The sequence below is a fragment of the Schistocerca americana genome, chromosome 4, assembly GCF_021461395.2.
Source record: "Schistocerca americana isolate TAMUIC-IGC-003095 chromosome 4, iqSchAmer2.1, whole genome shotgun sequence".
Taxonomy (NCBI): domain Eukaryota; kingdom Metazoa; phylum Arthropoda; class Insecta; order Orthoptera; family Acrididae; genus Schistocerca; species Schistocerca americana.
In genome coordinates this window covers 835,445,520-835,460,928 of record NC_060122.1, presented here as the reverse complement: position 1 = coordinate 835,460,928, position 15,409 = coordinate 835,445,520, and the positions used below count along the sequence as shown (strand labels likewise).

General features: G+C 37.9%; 1 protein-coding gene across 2 annotated transcripts in view; it reads left to right on the top strand.

Annotated features, from left to right (window-relative positions):
- Positions 1-15,409, top strand: part of LOC124612323 (catenin alpha) — a 152,924-nt gene that overhangs the window by 126,064 nt on the left and 11,451 nt on the right. For both annotated transcript variants that reach the window (XM_047140457.1, XM_047140456.1), the window contains 2 exons: positions 3,938-4,178; positions 6,413-6,529. In XM_047140457.1, coding sequence (XP_046996413.1) covers positions 3,938-4,178; positions 6,413-6,529 — 358 coding nt within the window. The remainder of the gene's footprint in view (positions 1-3,937; positions 4,179-6,412; positions 6,530-15,409) is intronic.

Below are 15,409 nucleotides of genomic sequence, written 5' to 3'. Positions count from 1 at the left end.
CTGTTGTGACGATAAACTTAAATGCTCTGTTTCATTCTTTGCATCTCTGAGTCTCTTGTGAGCATTTTTCGTTTGTGCCTTTCATTTCCATTTGCTTTTCAATCTTAAATGTATCACACATTTGTAAGGCCTTTTTTTAAATGAGGAAAGAAAGAATGAAGATAAAAAAAACATTGTCTGTTGGCCCACTCCTTAACCCTTTTAACCATTTCAATGTTGTGGGCGTTATGCACGTCCCGCTACACAGTTTCCCAGGCAGTGTGGATGTGTATAAGTGTGCCACTTAGGTTTCCCTACAGAGCTGTGGATGTGTAAATGCCTCCTGAGCTGCCGACATCTCACTGCTGAGGACAAGTTATTCCACCTCGGTGGATAAAAAAGTTTTGAGTATTTCTCATACAGCATACACTGATGAGCCAAAACATTATGACCACCTGCTTAATAGGTTGTTTGTTCATATTTGGTACGAAATACATCACTGATTCTGCATATCAGGGATCCGACAGTTTGTTGGTAGGTTTATGAAGGTACGTGGCATTAGAGGTCTTCACACAGTTCATGTAAGTCGCATAAATAATGGGACTGCTGATTTACATACACAGTGATGGTGCCTGATAGCGGTCCAGATGGGTTCAATAGGATTTACATCAGGCATATTTGGTCACTGAGACATCAGCACAAGTTCACTATAATGCTCCTCAAAATACTGTAGCATGGTTGTGGCTGCAAGACACAGATAATTATACTGCTAAAAGATGACATCGTCTTCGATGAAGAAATCTAATATGAAGGGATGCAGGTGATTCGTAGCTGTCAGTGTGTTTTCGATTACTACTACAGGTCCCATGCAAGTACAGGAGAATGTCTCCCATAGCATAATACTGCTCCTACCAGCCTTCACCTGTGTTGCTCCGAATGTTTTGACCCGCCATTCATCTCAATGATTGTGTCTGTGGAGACAACCATTGACCTAGTGCACCAAAAATGTGATTCACCGGAAGAGCTGTACCGAGTGAGGTGGCACATGGTTAGCACACTGGACTCACATTCAGGATGACGATGGTTCAAACCTATGTCTGGCCATTCTGATTTAGGTTTTCTGTGATTTCCCTAAATCTCTTCAGGTAAATGCTGGGATGGTTCCTGTGAAAGGGCCCAGCCGACTTCCTCCCCCACCCTTCCCTAATCTGATGTGACCAGTGATCTCTCTGTTTGGTCCCCTACCCTGAATCAACTGACCAAGCAACCAGAAGAGCCGGCACATTTCCATTGATCGACGGTTGAATCCCGATGGCCCCATGCCCACTGCAATCGTAACTGACGAAGTCGCAGGGTCAATGTGTGAACACATTGGGGGTGGTCTACTGTGGAGCTCCATGTTCAATAATCTATGATGAACCTTGTGCTGCTCCAAAACACTTGTGTGTGCACCAGCATTGTGCCACAGGCACCTATCCTACTTTACAGAGCAGATAAGCCTCCAAATCTGATATTCTGTGAAGGGTTGTGTATGTCCAACCATTCAGTGCCTAGTGGCAATTTTGTTGCTGTTCTACCTCTTTCTTTAGATGCTGACGATAGTGGCATGTGAAGATTCGATTAGCTTCGCTGTTTTTGAGATACTTGTTCACAGACTCTGCGTAATAATAATCTACCTTTGTCAAAGTCACTTGTCTCAATGGATTTCACCATTTGCAACCCATATCTTCACCAGGGTGACCACCCATCTGTATTTAATCTGCTTACATACTTACATTACTGCATCATGTGTCCATAATGCCACCAGGCAGCATCCAACATCATGATGGGAGTGGTCTAATGTTTTGGCTTATCAGTGTACGTGCCTCATTATGTGCTACCATTTGCAAAACCCCTCATTTTGATGTCTTGACCGTTTGAGATGCGATTGTTATGACCACATAATTTGCAGTGCAAAAGGATGTGAATGGATGCAATGGGTTTGGCCGCCCTTTGGATATAAAACCGAATAAATTGAGATGGAAATGAGATATTCTTCTGCTCTAAGTTTTAAATGAAATTTTGATATCTTATCTACATTTCATTTGCTGCAATGTAACAGCTAAAATAGACCGTGTGCAAAGTTTAACCAATGCATTTTTACCTCTGCTAACTATGGCATGTAACAAAAAGAGATTCAGTCCTTTATCAAGCAAAGACATCAGACTTGGTAATATAATGTAAATGGATAACTTGTAAAAGTGAAATCCTTTTGCATATGTGTTCCCCTGCTGCTGCTGCATGTGCAAAAATCAAATTTTTTCATCTCATAGTTCTCGAAACATTGGATGATAAGTATTTCATATTGGCTGGAATGCCTTCTCTCAGCACAGACACCAGCATTTGAGAAGCAGTACAGCCATAGCAAAAGCCACCTCAGCACTGAATGCAAAGAGCATGTCTGTAGCAGAGAAAGGCTTGATAGGCTCCCAGAGAAAAATATTATTTCCAATTTTTGGCTACCAGGTGCATATCTAGTGCTGTGTATGGATTAGGAACAGAATGTGGGCAGAAAAGGTCACACAAGTGAGAAAGGCATAATGTTGATTTTATTATTAACCACCACTTACACTGTATCCCAACAGCATTGGAAGTGAAGCTGACTGCCAAATTTAAAATCAACAATTTTTTGTAATGCACTTCTGCATCTACATAGGTACTCTGCAAGCCACCATAGTGAAGGATACCACATACCACTACTATTCATTTCCTTCCTGTTCTACTTGCAAATAAAGTGAGGGGTATAATGATTGTCTGGATGCTTCTGTACGAACCCTAATTTCTCTTATCTTCATGGTCCTTTGGTGAAATATACATTGGTGGCAGTAGAATTGTTTTGCAGTTGCCCTCAAATGCCGGTTCTTTAATTTTCCTGTGTAGTACCTTGTGAAAAGAATGCTGTTTTCCTTCCTGGGATTCCCATTTGAGTTCATGGAGCACCTCCATAATACTTGCATACTGATTGAACGTACAGGTAATAAATCTAGCAGCAAGCCTTTAATCTGATTTGGTGGGGATCCTTAATGCTTGAGCAGTACTTGTCAATGTGTCACGGTAGTGTTATATATGCCATCTCCTTTATAGATGAACTACACTTTCCCCAAATTCTCCCATTAAAATGAAATTAGCCATTTGTCTTCCATACTGTCAACCTGATGTGCTTGTTCCATTTCATATTGCTTTGCAACATTATGCCCAGATATTTAATTCATGTGACTATGTCAAGCAGCAACGACTGATGCTGTGTTCAAATTTTATAGGATTGTTTTCTTATTCATCCGCATTAACTTACTTTTTTACATTAGAGCAAGCTGTTATTCATCTCCCAGCTAAAAGTTCTGTGTTAAGTCATTGTGTATCCTCCTACAGTCACTCAATGCCAACTCCTTTCTGTACACCACAGTGTCATCAGTGAACAGCCGCAAATTGCTGTTCATCCTGTCTGCCAGATCATTTACCTATATAGAGAATAAGAGCAGTTGTGTCACGCTTCCCCTGGGCTTTCCTGACTGTGCCCTTGTTTCTGATGAACACTTGCTGTCAGGTACAGTGTATGGGGTACTATTACTTAAGAAGTCTTCAAGCCACTCACATATCTGGACAGCTAGTCCATATGCACAGACATTCATCAACAGTCTGCAGTGTCAGAAGCTGTTGGTTATTTGAGTTGATAGAAAAGTTCTATGAATTAATTAAATAACGTAGATGAGGGAATAAGGTAACTTGAAATGGGAAAAGAATGATTTAAGAGAGCTGAAAAGGTACTGACAGTTGTGAGTTCTTTGATATTTATGTCTTTTCAAAATTTTTTATAAATTTCAAGCACTCATAACATGATGCACTCAGAATGATGGCTATTGGGTTTGCTATACCAGTTTTGTTGTATCTTGCTGCAACTATTTCTTTTCTTATTCTGCAGTGGTCGGGGACCATTGAAAACAACAATGGACGTTATAAATGCAGCAAAGAAAATTTCTGAAGCTGGAACAAAACTGGACAAACTTACTAGACAGATAGCTGACCAGTGCCCTGAATCATCGACAAAGAAAGATCTGTTGGCTTACTTACAGAGGATTGCTCTATATTGTCACCAGATGAACATTACATCTAAAGTGAAGGCTGATGTTCAGAATATTAGTGGAGAGCTTATAGTTTCTGGCGTAAGTATATTATATTGAGTGTGACATCATGCAGATTGTTTCTGTTTTCATTGTTTCTGTGTTTACAGTTACCACATTTTGTCTCAGAATTGACTTAATGTTTCATTGTAACTTGTACACCAGTGGTAGATGAGCTGGTACTAGAGAAATGTAGATAGCAGTTGCAATAAAACATGTAGTTAAGAACTGAGATAATGTCGTAAGGAGAGTTTAGTGCAAAAATAAAAACTGGAAATAAATAAAAATAAGTGTGCTGTAAAGTCATTCAGAGTTATATTGTTCCAGTACATGAGTGAATTTGGATGAGTACTTTGTTCTACGTAGAGCCAAACGGATGACTCCATGCAAGTCTCTTAACATTCATGTTGTGACAACTACTTCAGCAATATGAAATCAGTCAATTGGTATCATTAACCAAAAGTATTAAATGTGATATGGCTTTGAAATTTGTTGGTAGGTAAGGAAAGGGGTGGTGTAAGCCCATTAGTTTATGTTATACATTTGTACAGATTCATGAAGAGGGTACTTTCGTTTTAACTGTTGCCTGACCTCTGTTCACGTGAGACATGTACAAGTTTTTTGCTTTTCTTCTTCTTTCTAATACATAGTTAATGAAACTATGCAAGAAACAGATCAGTTATGTTAGGAATAGTACGGTTTTAACAGTATCCTTCCTATCTGATCGGAGGTTGAAAATTGATATATCGAATTTCATAAAGCCAATGAACATACGACAAAAATTCAATGAAACAATACCGCTTTGTGTATTTTTGAAAGGTATCATCCTACTTTCAAATTAAGCAATTATCTCAATTTCGTATCAAATCATGCCATTTTATAAAGTAACAAGGTATTCTTCACACTGAAAGTAACAGACTAGCTGTGACCCTGGGCTGTGTTTGCATATCAGTAGTTTTTTTTATGATGAATGATGGTGAGTAAGCAAGCTAGTAATTTATAAATAACTGTGTGTATAATGTGTTGTGTATAAATATATGTAGTGCCAGTGTATAGGTACGTTATGAGTGTTTTTATTATTTTGCTGTGTGCCGAAGCTTAGTTAGCAAACACTGAAAACTACACAAATTTTAATTTCTTACCAATTACTTACTGCATGCTCCTAACACAGTTCCATAAACAATGTTTTGGTTCTTGCAAGGACTTAAGGATTTTGTGGGTTGGACACACATAAGCACACCTATGTAGAGTTATCCATTAGAAAAACAAAGTTTTTCTAAACGCACACCAGCAACTTTGAGTGTTAGCCCTTGCACGTTATTCACGGTCATTCCAAAAGCAAATTTTATTGAGAATTGTAATCTTTTAAATTGAAAAGGTGAGTCTGTTGGTATAATAGGGATTCATGAAATTGGAATACATTCCCCTGTAACTGTACCACTAACTAACTAACTCTAACAAAATTTTGACCCATTACATAATCTGGTCACATCAAGAGTTCTCATTAGGAGGACTTGAACACCAATCTTTGACCTCAGTCAATGAAAAGGCGCTCCGAACAATTCCAAAGAGAGGATGTGAGGTGATTCGTTCAGTGTGCATATTATTATCGACAGACAGATATTCTACAATATCTCTTTCTATTTGTGACATAATTTTTCCATTTATCAATTCTACAAATTCATTACACAGTGCCAAAATTGCCCTTTCTCACAACTATTCTTTATTTCCCATATTTGCTTGCAGTTCAGGGTTAACTTTGCTTACCAGCTCTTTTATAATGTTCGGTTAAGTATAGCTCTTAGTGCCCTCCCCCCCTCCCCCCCCCCCTCCCGCAAACTACTCCAATAGTTGACAATGCTGCATGCATAGCGTCGCTGTCAAGCGGTGCGTGCGGAGGGACGTGGGCAGGAGCGCTCATCTATGCCCTGTGCTATTGATGTAGCCATGTGTTGTGTAGTGTGTACATTATACAACAAGTTTAATAATTTTTTAACATGGTTTGTGTTCACTGATGTAATAAAAGAAAATAGATCTTGTATTCTGTACTTCATCCTCTTAAGAATCAACATTTTTTTCTCCTCAGCCTTCAAGCTATCTCCATACCAGATTTCATCAAAGTCTGTTCAGAAGTTTAATTGTGAAGATGTAGCAGATGGAGTTACTTTCGCCTTTATAATATTAGTGTGGATGTCTGTGTGTGTAAGTGGGATGGATGAATTGTCATTGCTTCTGTGCAAATTTTCCATAAAAATGATGTTCCTGTTTTTCTTCAGTTGGACAGCGCTACATCACTTATCCAAGCAGCAAAGAACTTGATGAATGCTGTAGTCCTCACTGTTAAAGCTTCGTATGTCGCATCGACAAAATATCCAAGACAGGGTACTGTTGCGGTAAGTTACAATAATTTTATCATACAGTTATATGTTACCACAAATAATGGAGACAAACTAGCACTTTGGAGTTACCCTGTTGCCTTCTAAATATGTTTAGTACAAATAAATACCCAAAAGAATTATTTTATAGCATTCATTGTAGAAAGTAACTATAATGGGCTTTATATAGAATTATATGTATTTTTTATATTCTCATTGTACCAGGTTATGCTATTCTTCAAATTGTGCACTTCGTACTTCCTTTTAAATACAAGATCATGGTGAAAAACTGAATGCCAGATAAAAACAGATTATGTTTGTTATTATCCAAAAACCCACCTATTTTTTGATGCAGTCCACTTCTAAATAAATTCACTTTGTGTGATAATATGTTTCAGGTGAGTAGGTTCCATTTCTGAAAGAGAAGTCTGTATAATATGTGCACGCACTTGCCTTCCTTCATTGCATTCAATACATGTTCCAGACACAAATTTCTGTGCTTGAAATCCTCAGTTCCCCATCCCCAACTCAACTTTCCTGTAGATGAATTATTTTCTTCTTTTTCTGTTGTGGCATTCCTCTGCTCTCATATTTGTTTCATTCAGTTGTCCAGAAGTCATACATAGTTATCGCCAAGTACTCACTGATGGGTGACCAGTAAGAAGAACCCCATTTGCATCCAAGAAAACATTGTCTTCCACAATTAAAAATTGTCTTCCACACTTTCGACAGATGAAAGCAAAAGTCTTTTTTATGTTGGGCGACTATGTTCCACTCACTGATGGTTTTTTTGTTCCTGGCCTGAAATGATGGGGCACACATCTCACCCACTGCAACAAGTCAACACACAAAATCAGTTGGAGGTCTTTTCATAATAACCAAAACATGGTTGAAAAATTTGTTATTGCATTTGATTTTGGCCGGCATTCAACAAATGTCACCTCCATTTTGGATAAAGCTTTCTCTTAGTCAATACTTCTTCTAAAATATTCCATACTGAGGTTCTCTGACATGTTTTAGACTTACAGCATCATTATCGAAGACTGAATTATGGCTCTGGGAATTATATCTGTATAAAAATAATATGGTTGTTAATTTAATGACACGAGATTCTAGAATAAAATTTCATGTTCATTTGACAGCACAAAAAGTGGTGGCACATTGTCAGTCTAGTACAGCATTTATGTGAATGAAATGGAACATACCATTTTTTTCTAGATTACTTTGAGTACACACAGAAGAAGACTTATACTTGGAATATTATGCAAAAATCTTTTTGTCTGTATTTTAAATTAGTTCCAAGAAGACACAAAAGCTTTTTTGCAAATAAAATATGCTATTATTAGATATAGATACAGTCACTGTAGCTGAATGCTCAACCTTTAGGCTTTCTACGTAAAGTGGCAGAAGTTTAATTCCATGTTAAGTTGCAAAAGTTTTTCTTCCTTGCCAAAAGAGACATGTACTGTTTGGAAACTTCCCTTCATGCCACTGATGTATAGTTCGATATCTACAAATAATTGTCATAATATTTGTTTATTTATATTTTATGATCTTGATTGGATCAGTTTTGGTCAATTTTAAACAATCTGTTTTTCATTTTCCTTTTGGCCCAGTAGTTCTTCATTTTCTCGGACCTCAACTTCCATCTTTATATGAGATCACCCTCCCAATTGTTTATTTATTTATCAGCATGTATATGACCCAGTACAACCGGGAGATATGGGAAAAACCTGGGAATTTTTTCATCTGGGAGAAAATCGGGAAAACCCGGGAATTTTTTAGAATTCCGGGAATTTTTTAGAATTCCGGGAATTTTTCATTGTTTTTGTTTTCAGTTAAATTTTTGTATTTTTGACTGGTAAGAACAGATACTGTAACAAAGGATATTACTGTATCCCGCTACTGCAGAGTAATACTGCAGCAATAAAACATGAACGAGAGAAAAAAACGAAAATAAAACTTAAACTGCAAAGGAAATGCGTCATATACAACAACAAAACACAGTGGCTCATATAAGCGTCTGCCAACAGCAAAATATGTCAAAGGATTTAGGAAGACTATGCAATGCTTTGTAGCAGTAAATTGCCTCCGATGAGCGTGACATTATAACTGTTTACATTATATTCGTTTTAACAGTTACGAGTCGGATCATGGGTATTCGCAGTTGAGCAGTAGCTTCTCACGCTTCTGGCTACAGGAATGTGGCTGTTGGCTGTGTAAGCAGTCACAGTAAGCAGCTAGATGCTACCGGGAAAAATTTTACTGGAGTGCCCAAGGTGCCAGATTCATGCATGCGCAGCAGGTCCTAATCTGGGGAGGGGGGGGGGGGGGGGGGGCAATTCATTCGTATTCTTGAGGGGAAAAAACCTTGTTTCACAAAGCGCCTAGCATCTAGTGCTCGTTAGTCTATTGATTATTAATATGACTTTGAAACGCATCCCTGTCAGTTTTTGAACACATTCTAAGTTGATTTCTGAATGAATCGTAAGTTGATTTGTGAATCCGTGCATAGTGTACATGATGTCTCTGACAGGAGAATCCTCGTCACATGTAAAAACAAACTTTCCCACAGACAAAAGGGGCTATACGAGCTGAGCGTAGTAAGGCCGAATGGATGAATGCCAACCACTGTTTGATTGTGTGGTTGATTGGTTTTGCAAATGATGAGCATTGTTATAATTACTAGCGAAATCCATAGATTCAGACTACCGGAGTGGAAATAAATGAATAACAGGCAAGAAAGATTACGTATTAAAATGGCTCTGAGCACTATGGGACTTAACATCTGAGATCACCAGTCCCCTAGAACTTAGAACTACTTAAACCTAACTAACCTAAGGACATCACACACATCCATGCCCGAGGCAGGATTTGAACCTGCGACCGTAGCGGTCACGCGGTTCCAGACTGAAGCGCCTAGAACTGCTCGGCCACTGAAATGAAATTTTGATAGAACATTTTTGGTCAGATCGCTGTAATAGTAAGGGCCAGTTGTACAGTCCCCGGCTAGCAGCCGCTGTAAGTTCTATTCTGGAAGTAGCACGGAAAACGCATTGTACGAACACGTAACAACTCCTAACTGGAGAACAATCACGGGATAACTAAACTGGTGATTCTGGCAGAGTTAGTGAAATTAACCAGCGAATAAGCTTTGACATTGACAGGAATAGTTACAGAATTAGTGATAACAAGACTCTTTGTTAGAACGAGGAAGGAGAAGAAATGGAGACATCACACAAATTGTGGAACAATATGACAATTCCAAGTTTACATAAAAATTATGTACTACTACTTTTCGATCTCATGCTTGAGAAACTAGAGCGTATGAATGAAGTGTGAAACTATTTCCTAAATTAAAGCTTTTTGCTTATAGTAGGCTAATAGGCATTTGATATTGGTACTTTGTGAATTATATTCTGTCGTTAAAAAATGACCATTTGTGCCAAAACAATCTCATTTATTTCGTGTGTTACAATTGTTGCAGTATTAGAAAGGCCTATTTTGTTTTTATCTAGCAGAGAGTGACAGAATAGACGTAATCAGATCGAGAAACCACACCAGTCTTGGGTCCTATTTGTATTAACAGCTTTTTCAGTATTAGACAACATTTCGATTTTTCATGTAGCAAAACGTTTGACGAACTTTGATGAGGTAACAGATTCTTTTGCAGAAAGGAAAGCACGCCATGTAAAGCTGTAGCAAGATTAGAGAGAGAGAAATTCTAGGAGCTAAGGATTGAAGAAATGTGTATTGTCTTGCTTGTCTCATGTCTTTACTGGTTTTATGTGTCCTATATTTAATTTTATGTCACAAAAGCAGCAAGCTGTAAGCTGATAGGGAATAAAGAGTGCAAATATTCTGAAGAGATCATTTTTATTATATAAAAAAAAAGAAAAAAAAAAGAAAGAAAAAGAGGAACAGGATGTCAAACCGGCCGACTGTAAGCAGGAGAGGCACCACAGGACATTTTAATTTCCACTGTCCTGAGTATGGTTTGATGGCATCTATTACAAAATATACGTGTTTCAATTCCACAGAGCGAAATACAGTGACGACGTGTGATAGGAGAATGCTGTATGAAGAGGTGTGGCACTACACTTTGGCACACTTACGACCAAATAACATGTCTTACATTTCCTCAAACACACACATTTTATGCATTAGACATCTTCAGAAAGATGTGCACTACAAAATTAATATATTTTTGAAAATTTGATTTTATTTTTCTAGTTTTTGACGTCCTATCTCAAATGCTCAAGGCTGTGGCGGGGTATTACCCCGGTTCGGAAATGTTGTAGATACAGGGCTGATGGGCAGAGCAGTCTGAGTTATAGTGGGGAAGTGGGTAGTCTCCACATGACCCATGTTTACATTTTAGTGATTTTGCTGTTTCCTCTTTGTTTACTGCTCTCAAGTCAAATGAAAACAAAACAGATTTTTGTGGCCAGGGGCTATCAAGCGAATTAAAATACATTCGCATAATTACGGAAGGCTAAAATGTGTTGTTAGTTGCAGATTTGATTTTATTTCCACTTTTCTGACAGTCAAGCATTAATTGCCTTGCAGAACAATGACGTTATTTTTGTCGGTTTTCTAAAGAAATTTTCCTTTATTAATCTTTTACGCTGAGGTAGACAATATATTTGAAACGAAGTGTTTAATTCCACACACTGTTCGCTGCATTTAAAGTGGACGTTTTCAGCTTCCAGCACGTATGGTATTATGCCATAATAAAAAACCAAACATGAGATATCATAGTACTGATACTCCAAGAAATTTTACATCCCGAAAACTACATTGAAAAGCTTAATATCAGGTCGTGGCCTACTTCACTGGGAATCTGGACGTACGAATGTGCACTTTAAATATGCACTTTAAATGTGTACATTTTAGTAGGGGTCACGAAATTCTGATGCTCTTGGAGTATCCTCTGATGTCTTGTTTCTTTTATGACATAATGTAAGATCTTTTAATGTTTCACACATACGAACATACGGGCTCCCTACGACATCGTAGCTGCGCAAGCGCGGTGACGCCTGTCATCTGGCGCTCTCTGGCAACTGCAGAAACGAACCTATTTCTAATAGGTCGCGGGAAGATATTCCTAATCGTGGCTTGAAATCGTTGCTATCAAAGTAAATTTCCTTTTATGCAAGTTGAACTATTTGCAAGAATGTACGATGAATTTCTTAAATCACAGAGCGTTTGACTCTCATTTAAAAATCAACTCTTTGATGACATGCCATTTAGATGAATTTCTAGCCCAGAAGATCAGACATTTATGTTGTTATTAAAAATTTTACTGACACATTTGTGTGATATATCTTACATTGTAACACGCGCATAAAAGAACAACATTATATGTGAAAGCTTAGCTTCTCTTGCAGCGTATTAATCTTATAAACCAATATTATATGTGAAAGCTCTTTGCATTTCGTATAGCAACACTATGTATATTAATTTAAACCTTTAGCTTTTTCTGTTTGTGTTTTTGCGCTACTTAACAGTGATGTTGCTAGTGGCTGACTAAATCACGTGTCCTCAGCTCTGAATACCCGCTATCATCGGCTTGTGAGATCACGTGACATGAGCTATGCCTGGCTTACAAAAGTGCATAGCAGTCTCGATTTCAATGCTTCGGAAAGTAACATGCAGTGTTTGGTGGAATTCAAATTTGTACTTTCGTAATACGAAAATATGCAGCGTACATGTTGCTGCTCATCAAAGATCTTTCCAAAACGTGTTTTTTCCCCCTGTGTTTCATTTTCTAAAGCGCCGGGAAATTCTACGCCCGTGTATAAAATCATAACTATTCAAAGGACTGATAAATTATACAGTTCCAAGAGAAAATATACTGTCCGTTAACAGGGAAAAAGTATACTTTCACCCGGTAGAAAGTGTATTTTTAAGCGGGAAATCCGGGAATTTTTTTTCGTTGTCCGCGTAACACCCTGTTTCTCTTGGCCTGAAGTATGATTTCTTTGATTTCCTTTCTTTTGTCTCTTTCGTTTTGTAAATCTTCTATCATAATTTGTAATCCCTTCATATCTTCCTCATTATCCATAATCCATCTAAAACTGCTCTTAATATTCAGTAGTTTATCTATTATTCTACTGATGATGATGATGATGATTCTGTTTTCTGATGACCTGACTAGATATGCAAAGAACAAGTCATTTTTTCCAGATTGTGCTCATTGCCAGTTCCAATTCCTTCTCTGTTTCAAGTGGATACAGTACCTATTTTCTAGGGAATTTTTGTTTGTGTGTGCTCTGAATCTTCTTCTTTTTATCTTTAATATTGAATCTGTTACTGCAAAGTTCATTGTTTTGAAAATAGTTTCACTTGCATATGTTATTTTTGATTGTACAGTGTTTTTGTTTTATGGCTATTGAGATGAATTTATTGTTGCATTTTTAGTTATGATGGTTTGTTTATTCTATTACACCATATTGGTTTTTCATTGTGGTTGTTTTATGATTAATATTTAAATTTCTCTACAATTTTGATTACTTGTTTTTCTGTTGGGTTTTTATTTGCGTAGTGGGTTAGCTAACATAATTATTGTTTTTCAAAGGGTATTCTGAGGTTGGTTTTTTGCACTATTTTCTGTAGTGATTTGAGTTGTCAATGAGTTTCCTGAATATTTGTTGGATGGGAACAAAAGGTCATTTGTGAGTCCTGAACAGTTTAAATTTTTGTTGTTTGTTAGTTTTCAAGTTTCAGTCTTCTTAGAGTTCACTTTGTACCATTACCTCATTATACAGGGTGTCCCATTTATCTCAACCACCCTAAATAACTGTTTGTCCAGATGCAAATTACAAAATGTTTCAAGCAAATGTTCTTTAGCCGTTGGGGGGACATCTATCAGCATGATTGCCTTTGTTGTAGCTCTGTTTTTTACAAAGATATAAACAGCGGTGTGACTCTTTTAAATGGCACCCTGTATTTTTTATTCGGTAATTCATTTCTGCTCCTAAAGACCTATTAAAAATGTATCACAGTGTACCATTCACTGAAACACAATGTTATTAATTAAATAACACAACATTGATGCTGACGCACCCAGCACTTTTTAGTGCAAGTACTCGGAGTAATGGAATACATCCATGTGTTGACGTTGAAAGAGGACAAATGTGAACATAAGTAGAATGCACACCCGTCATTCCATCAACAATAATCAGTTGAAGAGTTGTGTGAGTAGAATTCACACCAATGAAGAGAAGGTAGAGATGCTAGTCATCTATGGGGAATGTAAGTTAGTAGAACAGTAATTGCAATACTGTTTTCTTATGTACGGGTACATTTAGTACAGCAGTTTAGTCCTTTTAAAAACTGTTGTGTAGAGTAGGCATACAGTAAAGGCTGTCCTTTCTACAAACTGCATTGACATAACTTTCTTTTATTGTTGTTGTGTTGAAGGTAGGCGAAATGCTACACAGGCAGTGGAACTGTACAGAGAGCGATATCCTGACAAGAACCCACCTTCCTGATGGATGTTTTCTCATCTTGTTGCGACGTTTCAGGAAACAGGGGTCTTGTTGCGACGTTTCAGGAAACGGGAAGTTTCAACCAACAAAAACACAATCGTAATAGCACTCGCACAGACGAAACTGCCGAAGTTATTGTTTTCGCTTCCGTTGCTATGAATCCACATGTGAGCGCACAACAGCTTGAACACAAGATCGGCATTCCTAAAACCAGTGTACATAATATTCTTTCACGTCACCGGTTCTATCCTTACCATGTACACCTACATCAAAAATTGCATGGGAATGATTTCCAGAATTGTGTACAGTTCTGTCAGTGGGCACAGCAGCAAATCCTTGCCAACCCGAACTTCTTCTCCAATGTTCTATTTACTGATGAATGTTCCTTCTCAAACAAAGGACAGGTAAATACAAGGAACATGCATTATTGGTCCAGCGCCAACCCACGATGTCTTAGACAGGTGGAATATCAGCGTCAATGGAGAGTTAAAGTCTGCTGTGGGGTGCTTGGTACTACAATTATTGGCCCTTATTTCAGCAATGGTAGTCTAGACAGCACAGCGTATGCCAACTTCCTCAGACGAATTCTTCCTCCTCTTCTGGATAAAGTGCTGCTAAGAACCAGAATGCTTATGCGGTATTAATACGATGGATGTCCAGCACATAATGCTTTGCGTGTACATCATGTTCTAAACCGAAGGTATCCTGGCAGATGGATTGGTCAAGGAGGGACAGTTACTTGGCCTGCTACATCTCCTGATTTAAATCCTATGGACTTTTTTCTTTGGGGATGCATTAAAGACGTTGTCTACTGCGATATTCCAACAACTCCAGAGGACATGCAGGAATGTATTGTGCTTGCTTGTAATACTCTTCAGCAGGCAACACTGGAAGCAGTAAATAATTCTTTCATTCAACGAGTGCACCAGTGTATCGGTGTCCAGGGTCACCACTTTCAGCACCTTTGAATGTTCTACTCCTGGGCAATGGTACAGGAAAGTCAGTCAATTTTGTGTTATGTTTTTATTTGGTTTTCATTTGTTTTCTAACAACTCCAGCATGTGGACAAGTTTGTGATCCTGGGCTCAAAGTCAGTGTTGTGTTAATTAATAACCTTGTGTTTCAGTGAATAGTACACTGTGATACATTTTTGAATAGGTCATTAGGAGGGGAAATGAATTACTGAACAAAAAATATAGGGTGCCATTTAAAAAAGTCATACCGCTGTTCATGAAAAAAAAACAAAGGCAGCCATGCTGATTGATGTCCCCCTGATTGCTAAAGAACTTTTGCTTGAAACATTTTGTAATTTGCATCTGGACAAACAGTTATTTAGGGTAGTCAAGATAAATGGGAAACCCTTTATATCTCAATGCGCAGTTAAAAAGTAGTGGCGACAAGCAAT